This window comes from Aspergillus glaucus, assembly GCF_001890805.1.
Source record: "Aspergillus glaucus CBS 516.65 unplaced genomic scaffold ASPGLscaffold_26, whole genome shotgun sequence".
Lineage (NCBI taxonomy): Eukaryota > Fungi > Ascomycota > Eurotiomycetes > Eurotiales > Aspergillaceae > Aspergillus > Aspergillus glaucus.
In genome coordinates this window covers 77766-97980 of record NW_019170478.1, presented here as the reverse complement: position 1 = coordinate 97980, position 20215 = coordinate 77766, and the positions used below count along the sequence as shown (strand labels likewise).

The 20215-nt window shown below is 48.1% G+C and overlaps 4 protein-coding genes across 4 annotated transcripts; 2 read left to right on the top strand and 2 right to left on the bottom strand.

The window, feature by feature from the left end:
- Window positions 1-5666: 5666 nt before the first annotated feature.
- Window positions 5667-6419, bottom strand: ASPGLDRAFT_895541 (uncharacterized protein). The gene is made up of 3 exons (XM_022550468.1): window positions 6033-6419; window positions 5742-5957; window positions 5667-5687 (listed from the first exon to the last, which is right to left on the bottom strand). Exons 1-2 carry the CDS (start codon window positions 6203-6205, stop codon window positions 5810-5812), a joined length of 321 nt encoding a protein of 106 aa, XP_022396706.1. The 5' UTR covers window positions 6206-6419; the 3' UTR covers window positions 5667-5687; window positions 5742-5809.
- Window positions 6420-8741: 2322 nt separating this feature from the next.
- ASPGLDRAFT_69655 (threonine/serine exporter family protein) lies at window positions 8742-11285 on the top strand (the record flags this gene model as incomplete). The annotated part of the gene is made up of 1 exon (XM_022549392.1): window positions 8742-11285. One exon carries the CDS (start codon window positions 8742-8744, stop codon window positions 11283-11285), a length of 2544 nt encoding a protein of 847 aa, XP_022396705.1.
- Window positions 11286-15543: 4258 nt separating this feature from the next.
- Window positions 15544-16453, top strand: ASPGLDRAFT_29295 (uncharacterized protein; the record flags this gene model as incomplete). Its single annotated transcript, XM_022543835.1, has 2 exons — window positions 15544-15681; window positions 15848-16453. The coding sequence occupies 2 exons, from the start codon at window positions 15544-15546 to the stop codon at window positions 16451-16453; spliced, it is 744 nt and encodes a 247-aa protein (XP_022396704.1).
- Window positions 16454-17721: 1268 nt separating this feature from the next.
- On the bottom strand, window positions 17722-19485 carry ASPGLDRAFT_135748 (uncharacterized protein; the record flags this gene model as incomplete). Its single annotated transcript, XM_022541402.1, has 2 exons — window positions 17722-18629; window positions 18672-19485. 2 exons carry the CDS (start codon window positions 19483-19485, stop codon window positions 17722-17724), a joined length of 1722 nt encoding a protein of 573 aa, XP_022396703.1.
- Between the last annotated feature and the right edge of the window lie 730 nt (window positions 19486-20215).

Sequence of the window (20215 nt, the reverse complement as noted above, 5' to 3'; positions counted from 1 at the left end):
TTTCTTGCGGATGTCAACTAGAATGACTAGTATCTATAACTGCAGTCAACGTGGTTTCGATGATTCGGGTCAAGCTTGAGAAAAGCATCAGCTGCTTTTCGCTTCGAGACAATATTGACCTCGTCCAAAATCTCCCACGAATCCTTTAACCTATTTGTCCACGGGTTGACCATTCCATGAACAATAATCACCAGTAAATGGTGGCGCCAAGGCGAAACTGACGAGTGTCGTCGGCAAAAGGAAATCGACGGCATCGCAAAGTAGAACAGGGCTAGTGGGAACAGTGCTCAATGTGACCATCCAGGTGCATTTCGTATCTGCATGTTCCAGGCGAGAGATTCGACGTGTTTATTGACCCATTGTCAATATATGCCCAATTGCGACTAGCCCATAGATGGGGTTTCGTTTGCCTGGGAATAGAAACCGGAACAAGCACCCCATTGTCTAGTGGTAAAATTTTGTTTGATTTTTGGACCAAACTCCAATCGAAATTCTATAGGCGATTGCAAACCAAGAAGACTAAGCCCTGCAATAGAAGCATCAGGGCTACGGCCTTCTCCTAGCCAGCAGCTGCCAGGAGGGCTTTTAGCTTGCAGTGTATGATATGTGCGAGTTTTTCGATGCCCATTTGCATGGTAACAGGTTAGACCTGCAAATAACAAGTGCGGTTGTACCGTGACATAGCATGCGTTAAAGACGACGCACGAAAGGGTAGAACGCGAATACTAACAAAACCGCAATATTAAAGCTGAGTTCTGGACTAGCCGTGATATCGTTTTAGATCTGGACCGCCAGAGCTGGTAGGCACTGGCTTTTCGACTCTTTTTTTGGCCCGGCGTTCAGACGAGGAATCCATTGATGGGAGATCGAACAACGACGCCCCTGCGATGGAGTCTTGAGACCGGTCGACGGACACATATCCCACGGACCTTGGGAAATAGTGCTTCATTATGACGTCCCATATTTCAAGTCCTGGTGTCTTTTCTTTTGTAATGAGCAGGGACCATTGGGTTGAACCCTTTCTGGAGTTCTAGTCTGTTCTCCTTCTTGCATATGTTGACCGAATGTGTGGATCGACATTAAACAACGCAGAAACAGTTTTTCGTTTTGGACTACTGGCCCTGACAGCCCGACATTTATCGGCAGCAGAAGGGCAACTCTCATTTCTTGGCTATTGCTAGCTTTATTGGCATAAAACTCACGCAAATCGCCATTTTGCAGGCTTAAATCCGTCCTGGAAAAGCAGGCAAACGGACATGATTCCGCGCAATTTCCGAATTCGAAAATAAGAAGGCACTCCTTTTCATGGAGATAAAACCTCCAGCCCTGATGGGTGCATTGACAAGGCGACATCCCACTCTCCTAATTGTCTGTTGCCATCATCTTTCCAGTCACATCCGGCCAGCGACGCGACCAGGAAGAGAAAGGGCGCGACGTTCAAGAGCATTGGAACATGTAGGGTCCCAATTTGCCCAGTTTTCTACACCATTTTCCATATGTTGCGGTGACCGGTAGAAAGAACATCTGTTTGCTGGCACCCCGAGGTGCCGGCCGGGACTGTCGGCTTCGTCTACCACGTTGGTGACCGTTCTAGACGAAATGTTTCAAGTTAAACGCAACACCGATGCGGTGTCATCTCTCATAACCTTATCAAGTTGAAGTTTCGCTTCATCGATATCGCTGCCCCCCTTCTTCACTTCAATACCCCTGAAAAGCGGCACATCTCTCAAGTGTCCGTCGGTTGTCAGCCCAAGGTGTAGACATGCCGGTTGTGCTGCTATTGTGTTTACCACCCCGAGGAGACGTGAACGGTAGAGTCGGAGCGCAACCATGTTATCGACTTTCTCGCCAAGCTTATAGGGGAGAGGGAGGCTCGGGAGGAGTTCCGATTTAAAGGACTGTGTTTGGCTGTTCCGTGGTGAGTACACAACAAGCAACGGCTAATTCTCATGGTACGATGCAACAGGATACGAGTGTCTTGATTAAGTACTGACCGTTTATCTAGAATCACGTACTAGAAGCAATCTTTCGTCCGTCACCCTTTTGAACGGAGAAGGATTCCGTAGAGGGCAATTGTAGACGATAGCACCAGAGAGGCAAGATGATGGGGCATGGATACTAAAAGGAAAGAAACCAGTATACACAGGCAAAATACACACTGAAGATGACAGCTACTTCTGGTTCCTTTCTATCATCTAGCCTGCTAGTGAATGCTATCAACATAATATCACTAAGCCACAGACAATTCACTGCTTGTGGCCCCATTTATTAGACACAGTTTCTAAAATCTCAATCAAGTGTGATGTTCCTAAGCCTCAAGTAGTATCCGATGACACCCTTTGATCATATCTACAAGTTGAATTGCGTCTCTGCTGTCCACCATCCACAATGAGGAAGCCAAATGCAAACTACGCTAGTTAGTGCTACTGGCTCTTAAATGGAAAGAGAAGACCTACTAGGGGTTACCTTAACTGAATAACGTACAACCCACCTCCAGGATGGTATGAAGATGAAAATGACTTCTCGTCATTCAGCTCTGGCGAGCCACCCATCCTCGTTGTCTGTACTGCTTTTCTCAAAGCCTGCGTGATACTAAAGTGGCTTTGAATATCTTTGCAGTGTCTGCAATGTTGCAGTGCTATGTTGCGTTTCCCATCCCAGGTAAGTACATAACATGTCTTCTATTGTTTTTCCTCAATGATGCTGATTTCCGTCCCAGACCAGGATTTAACAGTGGTGTCTTCCATCAAAGGAGCCATAGACACTGCTCAGTGTGTTTAGCCTACTGGCAACTATCGTTGATCGATGTGTGCGAGAAACCCAGAACAAAGAGAGGACCCATTGCTTGCATCTTGAATGGGATTTTAATACACACGACAAACTCAAAAGCCCTCGACAGCTAAACATGATTTTACATCCATTTATACGAGTTTGCGGACAATTATGAAATGACCACATGGTCGACTGCGAGTCGACACCCTCGTGAAAATCAATATTTGAACTTTTGATTGGCATTTGGATCCAGGAACCTTGTCCAGAAAGAATCTTCGGATATTTATTCAATTGCAAGCATGCCATCATCGACGACAGCCAAAGAAAACCAGGCTGGTTGACAACCTGTTTGAGATTTCTCAAAAGGATGCAGCACCAAAAGCGTCGCTACTCCACAAACGAGAAACAGAAAGCAAAGTCCAGAAAGGCAGATGCGCGATCCGATGGAATACCCGGGATTCTAAAAGCTATCATCGCTGGGTATTCACCGATGATTTACTTTAAGTTGGCATCGGACATGGTACGGTTTTTGCTTTGGAAGTTCGGAAGCTTTATAAGAAGGACATACTCGACCGACCATCTCCTTTCTCAACCAGTCCATTCCGATGATCACCACCTCCCACATCTAGTTGAATCGTTTCTATTTCGACGAAGCTATCGAGGCTGAGATCAACTCGGTGGTTCCCGCTGATTATGAGGGAAAAAATAACTGGCATCTGGGACATGATCATGAAACATTATTTCTCTAAGTCAGAAGACTACGCGCACCGCTTTCAACATTGCATAGACGCGTTAAACAACAGCCAGACACAACCTTTTGAATTTTCCTGACATCGTTGTGCTAGCGCACAGGTAATTAATTGGCCTCTCTTCGGCCCAACTCGGTGGTGAGCCGTGAATGTTGCGAGCAGATTGGAAGGGGAGTCGGAAAACCGCTTCGTAGATAGGTATATCTCCCAATGGGTTCCGCAGGCCGTCGGCCCCGACTTCAAATGCCCCTTTCTGGTCGCCCAATGCAAGCGCATGGCTCGAGACGAGAAGGAGACGTTTGCAAGTGGAAAGGAGCAGTTACACCGCTATCTACCAGCTCTGGCAGCCCGGACCTGGAAAAGCCTAGTATATGGCATGATTGCGGTTGGCCGCAAGATTCGGTTTTTTGTTGGGGGCCAAGTCAGACTCTGGCGTGGATCCAGGAAATATGAAATCAGCAGCGAAACAAGGACACATTGTCCACCGGCGTCTGATCGAAATCAGAAACAACCACGACTAGGAATTGGAATAGAGAGGGAAATGACAATCTCATAAAATTATTGTAGCGGACCGGGATATTGGACCATCAGGCGGATAATTGGTAGATCTGCGATCTGGCAGACTGAGCACCTTCCTGGACTACTCATCATGTACTCTAGCTAACTTTCCATAGTCACCCCTTAATACAATCGTCTACTTTATCACGGTTAATTAGTCAATGGGGGACCTCCAAGGAGATGTTGAGATCCCTCAGAGACGCGGGCTTCCTCGAGAGATCATTCTGGAAACTTGAGGATAGTCGAGTTCCGGAATAGATTTAGGGTAATACAATCTATCTATTGAAGTGTGGTATACGAAAACCGCGAGCTGAGATGGGTCTGGAGAAAATGACATAGGAAGAGTATAGGGCGTTTAAGGCGATGTTGTTGTCAGTGTTGAGATTCCGGCCAGAGGAGAGGACTATGTCGGAGCAGTCAGAATGGATGATTGGCTGGGGACTACCGGCTTTATATGAGGGCCAGAGCAGTTTTAATCTCATGCCGAAAACCGATTAAGTATCCAGAAGAGGAAAGTTATTTGCTCTAGAAAATTCTGTTCGTATACGGAGTGGGCTATAGCTCAAATCTCAAACGAGCTATATCGTCCGCATGACCCAACCCGTTCTATCCGTAGCACCTTTACAGTAAATAAATAAAACAAAAAAAGAGAAATAAAAACAACAGTTGGGCAGCAAGTCCGAGCTCGAGCTAGCATTAGCTCGAATCCGAGCCTTTTCTCGTACCTGATTACCTTGACGGGTACCTGGATCTAACTGCAATGTATCATGCGCGATAAACAAAGAAACATATTACTGCATATATTACATGGCACATTGCATCGGAAATAGCGTGGCGTCGGAAGGCATGAAAAAAGTCTGTGTTTGAGGATTTGGATATGCACGTGGGTGGAAAATTTTTCAAGAAGCGTAAGCATTTATAGATAGCGCGGGTCTGGACGGGTCCATCGCGTGCTCCGAAAGTAGTTTTTGATATATGCCCATTCTAGCTTTTCTTTTTCTTTATCGCGATGGCGAATTCATTTAGATTGTTTTAGCTTCTGCTTTTCTTTCTTTTCTTTTTACGCGTGGCTTGAGCTGGATCAGTGGGATCTGAGGATGGTGCGTATTATGCGCTGTTTGTTAGGGCTCCATTTGATTTAGCCAATCAGATGATCTACTGTCCTCGTATACAGGATGGAAAACCAGAATCATCTGCGTACGTCACTGTACCAGTGCTGTACTTATATCACCAACTACGGAAACTTACCATCATCGATCGCACATCATCAGCAAGCCTCCGCGGATGTACTATCCGTTCCCTGTCCAACTTTCCCATTCGTGCAACCATGCCCTCCACACAGAGTTCTCGCCTTTCCCCTCCTCAGCCCTTCCCCAATCCCACAATTAAGTATTGGTCCTTGCGCTGGCCGAGGTTGTACTGTCAACCTCGGTCACTAATGGCTTCGGGGGAATGTACCCCGTTGCGGGTAAGAGATGTTGGACGAGAAGGTGGGTAGGGCGGTAATGTATTTCTTGGATGCACTCCGGTATTTGTGCGACGGTGCTGTGTGATGCATTGTGGAGGGAGGTGATTCGGTTGAGATTGCGCTGGCTGTTGTGGAGGCGGGTACAGGTGAGATGGCTATTAGGCAATTGAGTAGAGAGCGATGCGCGTAGCCATAAGTGTTGCTTTGTGAGGAGGATGGGGCTAGGTCCAGAGCACTCGTGAGAGGAAACGAGCCGTAGATTCTAATCGTTTCTATCGTACTCCGTACTGTATCGATCGTAAGCTTGTGAGTACGATTTGTGACGGTCGGTCTCAGGATAATAAGCTGCTGGGTCAGATGCAAAGATCAAGCTGCATGCATCGCATATACAGGGGCCAGGGACGATGTATCTGTCAGAAAACGCTCCGGGCAGTTAGACGATAAATGACAGCTATCAATCGGCCACTCGACCACGTCTCACTGACAGCAAAGATGCAGAACTTGAGACACCCTTTGACATCATACAAAAAGGGGTTGTAGAACTTGATGCCTCGCTTTGTTGCACAATGGTGCGCACAGTGACGATGACTGAACAGTGCACAAGGAGTCGACAGTGGAGGCGGTAGGAAACCCAGGAAAAGGAGGCTTGAATGCGCATGTCGACGTGTTCATCGAAATCGCGAAATTTGAGTTGTTCTTGTTTTATATCGGCGTCAATTGTCTCAAGACCGGCGCATCGCTTGATAGTATCTGATATTCCGTTACTGATAGCAAGAGTAATGATATGACAGATAAAGAGATAGAAACAGTTAGCGCTATTGATAGTAAAGAATAAATGGCCAGTGCATAGAATGACAATCCAGTCGAGTCTGTTGATCCTTCACAGAGATATGGAAAGGGGATGGCTGAGGTGGACGTATTCGTATGACCTGACGTGCGGCTCCCCTCCGATCACTTCAACCTCCACCATAACACCACCATAACACCACCACTACCACCACCACTACCACCACCACCACTCACATCCCTCAATGCTCAACGTTCAATCTTCACGATTTTCATATTTTATTAGTGTGACAGCCATGGGATGAATCACCTACCTAGTACGTGGATTCTCGATCTATCTTTGTCGCATGTACCTGCACGGGAGAGCTGCGTAATGGGCTCCATTCTCAACGAAGTACCGCCACCACCACTTTCTATCAGCTATCTATCTCTCTGCCTGCAACAGTATGATCGACACAAATCCTCACAGCAAATCGGAAGGCTTGATGGCAACATCCATCGGCTACCCGAGTCACGGCCCGGATTATTCGCACATCCCGCGGACCCCCTCGGCGACAACAGAATCCATCACAGCCAACAACACCTTGGGAGCTGCTCCTTTCAACCATTTCAGCCCCTTATCTGGATAATCCACAAAAATTCCCCTAACTTTGGGACGATCCGCGAATCCACAGAAGTTCTGGATGACTCCTTCGGGTGCTAAGAGGAACCTGAAGGTGTTTAGACCCGTTTTTCTGGCTCCACTATGCCTGTTTTCCATTATCAAGCAAATCAATTGCTGTATCTGTGTGGAATCCTTTTCCTCTTCACTCATACGTATTCTTTGTTTTTTTCAGCTTGGTCCTTGAACTGACTCTAAATAACTTTAGTATGTGCTTGTCTGTGTTTATCAAAGTGTACACCATTCGGCGATTCAACATCGTGAGTATCTGATTGGCTAACAATAGCAAAAATATAAACAAGACATCATCACCTTAAACGCTAGGACAGCGTTGCGCAGTTTCTCCGAATGTGACTCCTCTGGCCACTTCACGGTAGTACATACTGTACTGGACCCCGTGGAACCAGACCCGTACTATACAGGATTTACAGCCCACCAAAAAAAAAAAAAAAAAAAAAAAATTAAAAAAAATTAAAAATAAAACCTGCTACAGTTATTCGTGTCTGAAGTCTGTCTGAGCACGGCCATCCGCTCTGGTCCTCCCTGGTTGGTTTGGGTGTCACCTCCACGGCACATCCACCGCCGACCTCTAGACCTAAGGGATGATGCTCTTTCCTTTTTCTTCTTTATTTTATTATTATTATTATTATTGTTATTTTTTAATCTGGTGGTCTGTGTGATTCCGTTACAGGACTCGTCGTCTCATACGCCCCAGTTTTATCAAGTCCTTTTTGCTAGTCCGGTGATTTATCATCGTGGCAAAGCCAGACAACCACGCTATAGAAATTCTCCTGCTCCCTCCTCTGTGTTTACTTCTCTCCTCATCACTTTCTCTTTCGACCTCTATTTTCCTGTCTTCGGAAAGTGGGAAATTTTTCCTATCCTTTTTTTGGTTTAAAAAGAAATCCTGCGACACAGACCAAGGTGGAAAAAGCGAGGCGTTTGTGAGGTGGATTGTATCTTTTTTGCATATGATCCGGGTGGTGCACTGAACGCAGTGATTGGTCTCGATCCGTTTCTCTGTCCTCCATTGTCCCAGAAACCACGGCCGTTTTTACTCTTGATCCTCCATCAGGCGGACCTTTCTTTTGTCAGCTGTCCCGATCTGGCTCATTCTCCGTTATATCCTCGTGCTGGTGGATTATACTTTCTTTCTTACTCTTTCTCTGTGGCCCCTCTCACTTTCTCATCTTTCTCTCCCCATTTCCCCTCTATCTCTGTTTCTGCCTTTATTCTCTTATCGATCTGATCGTGGAGCTCCCCTGGAACACTACCTGCTACGACGAACATCTTGATATGTATTCGTGACGTACCATCATTCCTTGTAGCGGCACCTGCCCTCTACCCCCATTCGGTCTCCGTCAGTCCAACCGATTGACAATTCTTTGATAAGAGTGTCAAGGTACTACTGCGTCCCAAGGTTCTTCTGTCCGTGTCTCATTCTTTCTGACTCATTGTTCTAATAAGGTGCGTACTTCCGGGGCTGGCTGGACCTCCCCAGATCCAGTTAGATTCATATTTTGTCTCGTGATGCACCGTCTGACCAAAGGCTAGGACATACCATAATTCTTAGCGTCACCCACGGAAAGGAGGAGAATACCCGAGGGGCAAGATTGTTTTATCTACCGAAAGACTGAAGACGAAACGAAACATATTACGACAGACTCCGTTGATCGGAGATACGTTTTATATTTGTCTCGACATATAAAAAGCGCAGAAGAAAAGAAGGAAAAGTATATAATTTACAATGGTTGGAGGATACTTCGATCTTCCCGTCGCTGGATCGTCCCGACGTTCGAGCATGACCGACGGATCTGGGGGTGCGAGCAGATCTTCTCCATGGCCAGGTCTATCCCCCTTGCCTACCCCGAATGAAGAGCAACCGTTGGATCCCACAGGAGCACGCAGCAGGAATCGGAATGCAGGCATTCTGAAAAGTGCGAACCGCGTTAAGTTTACTGTGAGTGAATACGGCCTGGACCAGAGACCCGGCAGGTCAGCGTCAGAGACCGCGACGACATTGCTCCAGAGGCCCATGCCGACGGCCAGCATTCCATCGACGGACAAGGTTTCCGCAGGTGCCCAATCGCTGCCTCTTGTCGACATTAGCACAAGCTCCCCAACGCCTGTCAATGGTATTACCATCCACTCACGGGCCAGTTCTCCGAGCGATGAAACTAGCACAAAAGCTATCCACTCTGCTCAGGAACGAGCCCAGCGTCTAGCATCCCTTCTTGGTCGGTCTGGCAAGTCTCCCAAACCTAGTCCTCGGTCGAGCGTACAATCTTCGATTGCGTCTACCCCCACTGAAGCTGCATTGCCGTCGGAGGATGGGGATGATATTCCCATGATCAGCCTTCCCGAAAAGCAATTCAAAGACTACGACGACTTCTCGGATGATGAGCGCGACGCGATAGGTGGAGGATCATCATCGTCATCGCAAGCTCATCGGCTCGTTCAGCGGATGACTCGACGGGACTTCAGCTTCATGAACCGTATCCCCGCACCGTCCTCAGGACTCCGCTCGGGACAGACGAGCCCAGGTGGGGAGCGCGACCCTGACGGCTATGTCGAACGCCCAAGCCATTACCGTGGTGGAATTCTCTCAGCCCTCCTCAAACTCAACGATCAACGTGACAGCAACCCCCAGTACCAACGAGGTCGATACATGCATTCCCAGCAGGGCAGCACCAGTGAGCTGAGTGCGCGAGGCCTATCGCCAGACCCGAATTGGAAGCTTCCACCGCGCCCCAGGAAATGGTACGAGAAATCGCCCAACGTGTCGAGTACGTCTCTGTCTGGCTCAACGATCAAGGAGTCGATCAGTTCGCCTATTGCGATGCTCAAACGCTCGCGGAGCAACAGCGGCAAGCGCATGGGGAGACCACGATTGGAGGAGGAGATTCGCATTACTGTTCACATCGCCGAATTGCTTGCACGTCAGCACTATGTGATTCGTCTCTGTCGAGCGTTGATGAAGTTCGGTGCCCCGACTCACCGTTTGGAGGAGTATATGAACATGACATGTCGGGTGTTGGAGATTGAGGCCCAGTTCCTGTATCTTCCGGGATGCATGATTATCTCCTTCGATGATACATCGACACACACCACCGAGGTCAAGGTGGTCCGGTCGACACAAGGCGTGGAGTTGGGCAAATTGGCCGACGTGCACGTTATCTACAAGGAGGTTATTCACGATGTGATCGGTGTGGAGGAGGCCACTCAGCGGTTGGACGAAATCATGAAGCGGAAAGACCAGCACCACGTCTTGTTTCGCGTCTTCATTCACGGATGTGCCGCTGCCTTGGTGGGTCCTTTTGCATTCAATGCGCGCCCTATCGACATGCCCGTCGCGTTTGCCCTTGGATGCCTTTTGGGAGTGTTACAGCTGGTTCTGGCGCCCCGATCGGAACTTTATGCAAACGTATTTGAAGTCTCTGCCGCTATCCTGACCTCTTTCCTCGCTCGCGCTTTTGGTAGCATTCGCTACAATGGCGAACCACTCTTTTGTTTCTCCGCCTTGGCCCAGTCCTCCATCGCCCTCATTCTCCCCGGATACATCGTGCTGTGCGCCAGTCTGGAACTGCAGTCGCGCAACATGGTTGCCGGATCTGTCCGTCTCGTCTACGCTATAATTTACTCTCTTTTCCTCGGTTTTGGTATTACCATTGGTACTGCCATCTACGGTTGTCTCGATTCCACCGCGTCCACCGACTACACCTGTCCTCCCTCTCCTATCCCCAACGAATACCTCCAACGATTCCCATTCGTCATCCTCTTCAGCATCTGCCTCGCTCTCGTCAACCAGGCGAGATGGCGCCAGCTCCCTGTAATGTTATTCGTCGCCTTCGCAGGCTACGTTGTCAACTATTTCGCCACGAAACGCTTCGCCACCAACACTCAGGTCGCCAACGCCGTGGGTGCCTTTGTCGTCGGCATTCTGGCAAACTTGTACAGTCGCCTCCGACACGGCCTCGCCGCAGCTGCCATGCTCCCCGCCATCTGGGTCCTCGTTCCCTCCGGTCTATCCGCGAGCGGATCCTTGATTTCCGCAATTGCAGCGGCCGAGCAGATGAACTACTCCCCATCACCATACGCTGTGGTCAACAACGGTACACAGGGTTTCATGGACGCAGCTAAGAACATGACTTCCGCGCAGTCCCGTGGAGTCACATTCGATGTTGCGTACGGCATGGTCCAGGTCGCCATCGGTTTTACCGTGGGACTGTTCCTTGCGGCTTTGGTGGTCTATCCTTTTGGAAAGAAGCGGAGCGCACTGTTCGCTTTCTAATCTACCCATCTATTTACTTCTATATATTTGGAAACTTGTTTCTTGCGTGTTTTACCTGACGATTATACTTGGTATATCCCATTTGTCTTGTTTGGTTTGGTTTGTTGCATTTATCACGGTCCTTTGAGCGATCTCCTTTGTGATGATTTCTTATTTGTCTCTGTTTTTGAGCGTGTGTTTATGTCTGTTGGCTGTCTCAATTTGTGATTATGTTTTTGCATTGGTTTTGCTTATGTTGGGATTGGCTTATTTGATGGACTTAGCATTTGTTTTGCCTATGTACTGTTACTAGCGTGTTGTTTCTCTTGAGCCTTGTCTTCAATTAGCATGTTCTTCGACTTCATTGGATGTTAACTCAAAAAGCAAAAGCGAGGTTTTCTGTTGTCTGTTATTCAGTTCTGTATGGTGTACGGTGTCGGTGTCGGTGCTACTGGCGTTTTTTTTACAATAATAATCAAGCATAATAACTTTCCTTCTTAATCAGTCTATAATAAGCCCTACTATACCACTCTCCTCCGTACTTTTGCTCATTGCCTTCAATTCTAGTAGTACAAGTACTTATGGTTTAAGTTCGGGCTAATGTATCACATGATGTAGATCATCTGCCTTGTGTTCTCATTCCTGTCGATTCATGCCCGTTGACTGGGTAGCTCTTGTGTTTCAGTATGAGTCAGGATTTATTCATTTTGTCAGTCTGCTGGTCTTATGACTTCACTGCTGGAGGGGATGGATCTTCGTCATTCTTCCGGGAAGATCTCCCTCTTTCTGACTCGTCTACGAGCTCTCTGCATCTCTCTCTCCGCATTTCGGCTTGTGAAGTCTATAAGAGTCAGGGATATTGAATTTATCTCTCATCGAGTCAGATTAAACTATCGGGTTTAGCCATTGGGAACCACCGTTGACATGTTTCCTATCACTGGCGATCCCGAATCCTTCTTGCCCTGTTTTTGAGTGAGGGCTGAGCACGCTGGTAACCTGGCTAGTCTTGATTACTGGATACGAGGAACACAGGCCAGAATGTTTACGATTAATTGGGCGTCAAGCTTACGCCATTGCGCAGAAGGATGTGGTCCTTGATAATATCCATGTTATAGGGCTCTGGTCCGCATGAATCGCGCTCGAATTTACAGCGAAATGCCAGTGACGACATTAATCACAGCGACATTAAATCATGACCAGTAATAAGCTGGAGGGACAGAGTCCTAACACCAATGGAGAAACATTCCCACCCAGCTTTTTGAGAATCCATGGGGCATGGAGGGAAAACTGGCGATGTATTGCCGTCGTCACACGTCTATACTTACTTGGTATAGACTCTTTTTGCCCGACAGAAGCCATGGGGCTTTGTTAGAGCCTTTGTAAAGAGAAGGAAAATCAGATATACCATTCAGTATCTTCAACACAGGTTGTCTCGAGTGTTGGCGCTCGTCAACACACGAAGAGACTCGAATTGCCATGCCATCGAAGCATCAGGTGTATTTTTCCAATCGTTATTGGAAAGATGCTAGCCCATTATTATTCGGCCTTATCATGCTCATGAACAGGCGTGAATGGTGTCATGGCGACTCACCATGGTCACAAACTAGTCTACCGCTTGATAGAAGAACATTGGAAAATATAACTATGCAACGAGCAAGAGCAGACCAGTGAGCTGTGATTCAACAGAGATTTTGGCATTCTCACACAAAAATGGATGTATGGGGTCATCTCGCCTCTATGGGATCTATGCTATCGATGGTGGGGATACAAGGGTTACGCTATATCCAGGACGCGCAACCGGGTCTACCAAAGAACAACAAGATCTTGTCAGCTAGCAAGAAAGAGCTCTGTTTTCCAGTCTATTGATGAATACTTTCCGAAGACTGAAGACACATTGACTACTGGTGGAAGCAGACTCGTTCGAGCCACCGAATCCAGCAAAGACTGCGTTCTGCACAATGAAGATGACAAAAAAGGTGCTGGTATCAGGTTCTGGCAAGCATTACCAGATTGAATAACCAGCCTTTACCAAGTGACGTAGAACTAACGCCAATTGAATCCCTGGAACCCGGATATCAATAAGCCAGCCCTCAATATTAATTATTCAAAAGTGCCTGTTCCTACGGTCTCCAAACGCGGACACCGCGTCGTGTCTTACCTGAGATCCGGCTGTTTTGAGAACTTATCCAAAGGATAACTGTTTGCCAGGACTCTTTTCTCAGCTAGTGGTGAACATACCTTGTTTAATCGATGGTTGTCTCCAATTTCTATGTCCTGAGCCTATCCTGAAACCAAGAACGGTGTTTAAAATCCCGGTCTAACAACGGAGAACACAACTGTTCTATGCATGCGTTCGGAACCGATACAACATTAGATCCCTCCTTATCCCGGCCTGAGCTAGGGCGGCTCACCGAAGAACAGAGAGCACCCTAGACAATTCAGAAGAAACGCCCGTCAATCAGGAAATATGAGCAAAGACAGTAGCGTTTACGCCGCGGCATCGTCCGCAGGTTGGAGCGAATACCAAGATCCTCGATCTTGGAGGTCTATACAATCACTCGCTCTAGCACCGACACACGCGGCCTTAATAATCAATCTGACTAGCAAGTACTTTGAGCTATTGTGTTGCTAGACTGCATCGTTTTTGGTGAGCCAGCTCCTTTTTTTTGTTCTTCTTTCATAGTCACTAACAGGATGCCCCTATCGAAGAGATAGTAATCAACCACATTGCCCTAACACTAATTTACTATTCTGCGTCGTGACCCTACCCAGCCGAAATGAATACCAGGATAATGAAAGGTCTCTGGACTTTAGAGAAAACAACCTTTCTTAATGTCGCGCTTCGGCCGTCGCGAGTCTACAAACCCAGAGTCACTTCCGCCGTCTGCGGGCAACTCCTCGGAGAGTTTGGTCCTGTCACCCACCTGCTCCAGTTAGGGTCGATGACTGGGCTTTTGTTGAGCCTGTGAGCTTCTGACTGGTGACTAGTTTGCGTCTTGCCTCCTTGCACAAGCACTGGCCCTTGCCCCCCCCCCCCCCCCCCCTGGACTGGTCGTCAAAGGACTGTTCACTTGGGAGCGCGCCTGGGCTTTGAGCCAGTATTGCGGTACATTTGGTTCTGCGAGCGCAAGTTGTCTCGCGAACCAGTCATTTGTGAGAGGGCGTTCTTGTCACTTATGATCCTACATCATTACTTCCCAGTCTTAACTTTAAGGTGAAAGGGGCCCATAAAGGGAATTAGTTTCCCATTCCCAGAATTTGGAGTTCGGGGCTTCCTTCATTACCGGCTATCTGAGAGGTTGACTTCATGTGCAAACCTCTGCCCTTGTTTCCCCATCTGCAATTGGAGGGACTGCGCAATTGGGCGCTCAAAGTAGCCAACGGGTGCTCTGTCTGAGTGTGAGTGATTTTTAGCAAGACGAGAATGCCGTCAACAGCGGCGGGGATCCATCCTTGCGCCGTGCTCTCCCGGTTATTTATAGTCGACGTCCCCCTTTTTAAGAAGAATTGCCAACTTGTGTTCTATAGATTACTGTTACAATGCGGAGAGCGAGTCGTGGACGCTCGACTTATGATGATACTCCATATCATCCGGCCATACGGACCAGGAAAAAACCCAACCTATGTAATAGTCGCAGTTGGGAAGAGGGTCGACGGAAAAGCCGAATTCTGAAATAGCGGTGCGAGTACGCGACTGGATGGAATATTGTCCATAACCGCCTGATCGAAATCAGGAACAATCACACATAGCGCTGAAGAGAGGCGGATGATGGCCTCATTTTTGGCCTCAAAAATCGCTTTACATGCTATTTGAATATACTGATAACCATTCCTTCAAGGGTGCTTTTATATATGGCACCGTGAAGTAGTGAAAAGGCATTTATGATGCTATATTGCAAACTAAGATAATGTCCCTTGACTTCACGTACAAAAGAGATGGGTTTCAGACAAAAAGCCTCAGAGAGCGACAGCATGTCCGATGATGCTTTACATCATCCGTGTTATATTCTCCTCTGCCGGGTCACGGTTATGCAGGCCTCCCTATACCAGACCTATTGACCAGCTGTAGCTACTTCCGCTATACTACGGTGACCTGTGTCTTCACACAGACGATACTTGTGTTACCGGGCAGCTCTGATATGCGTTAGGTCTATCTGACAAGAAATTCCTTTCGAGCCAATGACCCTTGGTGTTATACCCCCAAAGATTTCCAACGGCCAGCGTCGCTTTGTCCCAAAACTATACTGGAAAACAGCTTCACAACGTCGACCGACAACACATGAACCGGAAGCCTTGCTGGCCGGCGCGATCACACCTTAAGCTGTTTCGTATTGGTGGGTTTTTCAGTGAAGGAGAGCAAGAACAGGACGATCGTGATCAAGAGGGCGGTGATGCGCTGAATAAAGTCCCAGCCAAGGTAAATGAGATGAGCCCTATGCCAGTCTTATTAAGCTATGTGCTAAGTCAATGCCCGGAGCGAAAGAGTGGGTGATGTGGCTGAAACATGGTTACGGCGTGCAATTTCCCACGGCACTGTCTCATGGGACCGTGCCCTAATCCAGCTCGCAGCTTTGGTTCTCCAGTCTGCAACTTCAGCACGTGTTGGCGACATTCTGCTTTCCCATTACTGCGATGACGAATACCTGAGCTGGGGTGACGTTGGAATTTCACTCCCTGCTGGAGCACCACCTTCAATGCATCCATCTTCAATTCATCATAGAGCTACGGTACACGAAGGGGAGCAAGTAAGAATGTCCATAAATTTGATATCAACAATTCAACATGCCACCAGATCAAGACCCAATGACTACCGGTCAGTTTTGTCAAGGCAGTCCAAATTGCCCAGTCAAGTTACTGCTCACTCTGGCCGGTTTGGCCAAGTTGATGGCGCAGTCCAAGAAATAGGCCAGGGCTGCCACATCCCTCTGAAGCCGCAGAGTCCGTCAACCGGGCGCACAGAAGCTACATGGCACAATGTAGGTCCGTCCGAGAATAGTTACGAGCTAGGGCCAGCTAATCCCGGTATAACTGGGTATATGGGATATACGAATGACGAGAAACCTCCTACCTGGGAGAGCCTCATGGTAGTGTGGAAGAAATCGCCAAATCCAGGCACCGTGTGTCTGTATAGTTGCTCGACCGATTTCACCTTCAGAAACGCCACATTCTTCCGCGCAGACGGTCCGTGACAGCGAAAGGTACAATCTCAATCTTACGCAAAAAGAACTGATCAACTTTGAGGCATAAGATCCACTGTCACCATGCCACAAGAACCTTGATGCATTAGGGGATTCAAGTTATATATATATAAAAAACCCGAAACCTTGCTTGCTTTGTTGGAAACCAAGCTGTCGCCATATCACCAATTTTGTGCTCAATCATTAGGGAATATGAAGAGATGGAGGAGTGCCTGGACCCAAAAAAATTGAACAACTTCCTTCGTTCAAGAACATCTCACACTCTTTAACCCAATGAACTGCTCACAAACAGTGAGTATAGACAACTGAGAGCCCCAAAGCCTTGCTCACAAAAGTCAGTCAGCAAGACTCATCAAACATACCGTCACATGACTGTTCTTTGAAATGTCTCCCAATTCAAGTCTTGTACACCACACAGCTCATCCTTGCAATCATCTTGGACCTCACTCATCCCAGAGAAATGAGCAATGCTGCTCTCACAGAGCTTCCCTGAAACCAAATCTGTGAGGTGTCATCTCTTTGCTTCTCCTATGTGTGGGAAGAAAACAATATAGAAAGATTCATGATTTTTTGAATAGCTCCTGCGTACCACATACAGTGATGATGAAAGCCAGATCTACCCATCATTTATAAAACTCCAGCAATTAATGGTCTGGAACTCCTTTGGGCTAGAAGAAAGGGGACTCTCGAGAGAGTACAGATCCAAATTGATTCCGCGGAATGCTCTGATATCAACAAATCTACGCGCAATGATAGACTTCTACATGTACAAATCTCGCTTCGAAACGAGTCCTTTTACCGTTGCATATGCGTGACTGTGAAGAAAAGGCCTATAGCCCAAGGTACAAGACAACTAGAGATGAGACATCCCTGGTCATTTACTCCCATACAAAGACCTGACGATGTCCATGTTATGATGCATTTATTGGTATCAATAGACAAGCAAACAGCGCAAGCCAGGAAAGCAGTTCAAATACAACCCAGTTCACATTCATCAATCTGTTGGAGTAATGGAGACAAAAAGAATGAATAGAATCGAAATAATAAAATTGAGTAAGAAAAATCATATCAAGATTTGGATGGAAGCGTGCGTATGTCCAAAACACACTCAATAGAAAAGAAAATAGAAGACAATTGCCAGTGTCAACACTTGTAAATCAGAAAGCAAAAAAATAGCGAACGGTAAAAGCAAAATTCAAAATCATACACCAGTATGTCCGTTAAGTCTCTTTGTCACATTACAATGACGTTGTGCCATATTAAACAATCGGGGTCTTGCGCTTTTCGGCGCTAGATAACACAAGCATCGGAGTCTTGCGTCTCTCGGGACCCGGAGCTGCCGTCTTCTGTCCAGCAACGACTGCAGCAACTGAAGGCGTTCCTGTAGGAGACGAACTGTGATCCGCACGGACGTCCGCGAACTTGCCGGAGGGACCGAAGAAGCTTCCACCGTCCTCACTGGTGGGAGTACCGCTGTAAGGGCTTTCCGACTTGCGCTCCCGAGAAGATCTTTCCTTCCTCTCGGAACCAATGGCGCCATTAGCCGCGGCACGCAGGCTGCCCAAGCTGGGCTTGCTGGACAGACTGCCGCTACGCACAGTAGCGTCGTCGCTATCAGAGAAGGTGAACTCTTTCTCGCTCGCTGGGGTGTTGGTGCCTCCACTGCTGTGGTAACCGAAGCTGCGAGTCTCTCCGCGTCGCTCAATTCCCGCACGCACCAGGTTGTGAACAGCGCGGCGTCGCTGACGCGTCGCGAAGTTCTTGCTACCTTCATGCTTGGAAGTGGGCTTCGCTACCAGCTCCTCTATCGAGGGCGGTCCACGAGGCTGGCGAATAGGGTGCTCACCCGCACGTCCTTGTCCGGGACCAAAGGTTCCTGTGGCCGGTGTTTGGGGCAACGCGGAGGTCTTCGGAGGCAATGCGGCGGTCTTAGGAACAGCACTGTTCACGGCAGTGTTGTTGGCCTTGGCTGTATCAAGCGCCCTAGGCGCGAAGGACGAGCTCTTCTTGTGGCCTCTTCGAAAGGCGTTCGCAGACGGCGGGGGCAAGGGAGTAACTTCCTGGAGAGGGGAAGGACTGGACTTGGGGGGAGAAACAGAGCGCTGCAGCTGTCTCGACTCCGGCGGAGGGGAAACTTCAGCACGGAAAGTAGGAACGTGCAGGTCTTCTTGAAATTGGTCTCTCTGCTCTTCCTGGTAAAGCGAAGAACCAGCATCCTGTTGCTGCTGTTGCTGTTGCGGTTGCTGTTGCTGCTGGGCGGAATTGTCATAGATGTAGTTTTGCTGACCAGTGAGAGGGTTAAAGACAGAAAAGAGACCAGGCTGGCCAAGAACCGGCTGAACGATCGGCTGCACCCCCTGTTGGAGCTGCTGCTGGTAGAAGCCCATGCCAGGCAGAGAAAGGGATTGCTGCGAGGCAACAGGCATTCCCAGGCTGAGACCCTGGAACTGCTGAGCCGCCGTGGTGACGCTGATCAATTGTTGCTGTAGGCGTTGCTGCTGGGCTGCCAAGAACAAGTTGGTGGACATCATTTCTGCGTACAAATTATCGTCCATGGGCAGGTCGGCGCCAACGTCGAGGACCGGAGGTGCGAGCACCTGCTCCGGCAGGGTGTACACCGGACGACCAGTATTCGTATCCACATTCTGATTCGAGGCGAACGAGTGGCGGGGAAATCCAGTTCCCGTCGCGGTCTGCGGCACACGATCAGCAGCTCGGTCGGGACGAACGGCATACCGATGGTTGTCCTGACCGAGGTGCTGCTGGTGCGCAGAAGGGATCGTCGCGGATTTTGGAGCAGTCCTCAAGCCAGCCAGCAAATGAGAGCGGCTGGTACGAGGAGTCTGAAGCGGCGCAGACGGCTGAGATTCATCGATCGTGGAAATATGAGGAGGCGGAACACTCAGGCGTTTGATATGAGAACCCTTTCCGCGGGAGGAAAAGCTGGAACTCGGAACGCCAATGGAACCGCCATTGTTGAAAGAAGAGTTGTAAGTCATTTGAGCAAGACCGCCAGTGTCCATACTCGTGGTCGTAGATGAGAGATCGAAAAAGACAGAAAAAAAAAAAAAAAAAAAAAAAAAAAAAAAAAAAAAAAAAAAAAAACAACGCGAGCGAAAGTATGTTCGTGAGAAAAAACGAAGTCGTATCGGGGTAAACGAAATCAACCACTGAAGGGTGAATTAAGGTATTAAGGGAGTGTAATGACGAGGACGAAACGCGCGAGGTTAACCAACGTCGTTTGGTTTGGCGAATTATGCAAAACGATCGCTATACCCAACGGCCTGGTCCGAGTTAGCGACACGCGGCTCAATCAATGACGACAACAAACTTCCACGTACCTGTAGATTAAGAAAACGAAAGAATGAAGTCGAAATCAAAGTAGGAAAAATAGCGAAGGATTAAGGAGAATTTGTACAGCGAAGTACTTTTTTCAAAGTGATTTGTCGATGATCGGATCAAACGATCAAAATTGAATAGCGAAGGATAGACAACAGACGTAGCCGAACGTCACCAAGAGAGGAGAAATAACGAGCTTTTGAGAATTCTGGAAGGTAAAATCGGAGCCTTCTGTATCAATTAAGGATCGATGGAGAGATGACGCGTGGGAGATGCTCTGCAATCCCAGGCGAAAAGCGGTAAAAAAAAAAAAAGAAAAAAGAAAAAGGCTCGACAAGGCAAGCACACGGAAAGATGGGGAAGTGTCGAAAAAGAAGGATTTTAGGAGAATTTGAGAATCGGGTCTATGTACGG

Excerpts from the sequence above, each read along its gene's own strand:
- ASPGLDRAFT_895541 (XM_022550468.1), bottom strand. The coding sequence starts at position 6,205 with ATGCGCATTCAAGCCTCCTTTTCCTGGGTTTCCTACCGCCTCCACTGT. Across the intron at positions 5,958-6,032 it reads TCAAGTTCTGCATCTTTGCT|ATACATCGTCCCTGGCCCCT; the intron begins GTCAGTGAGACG and ends GTTTTCTGACAG.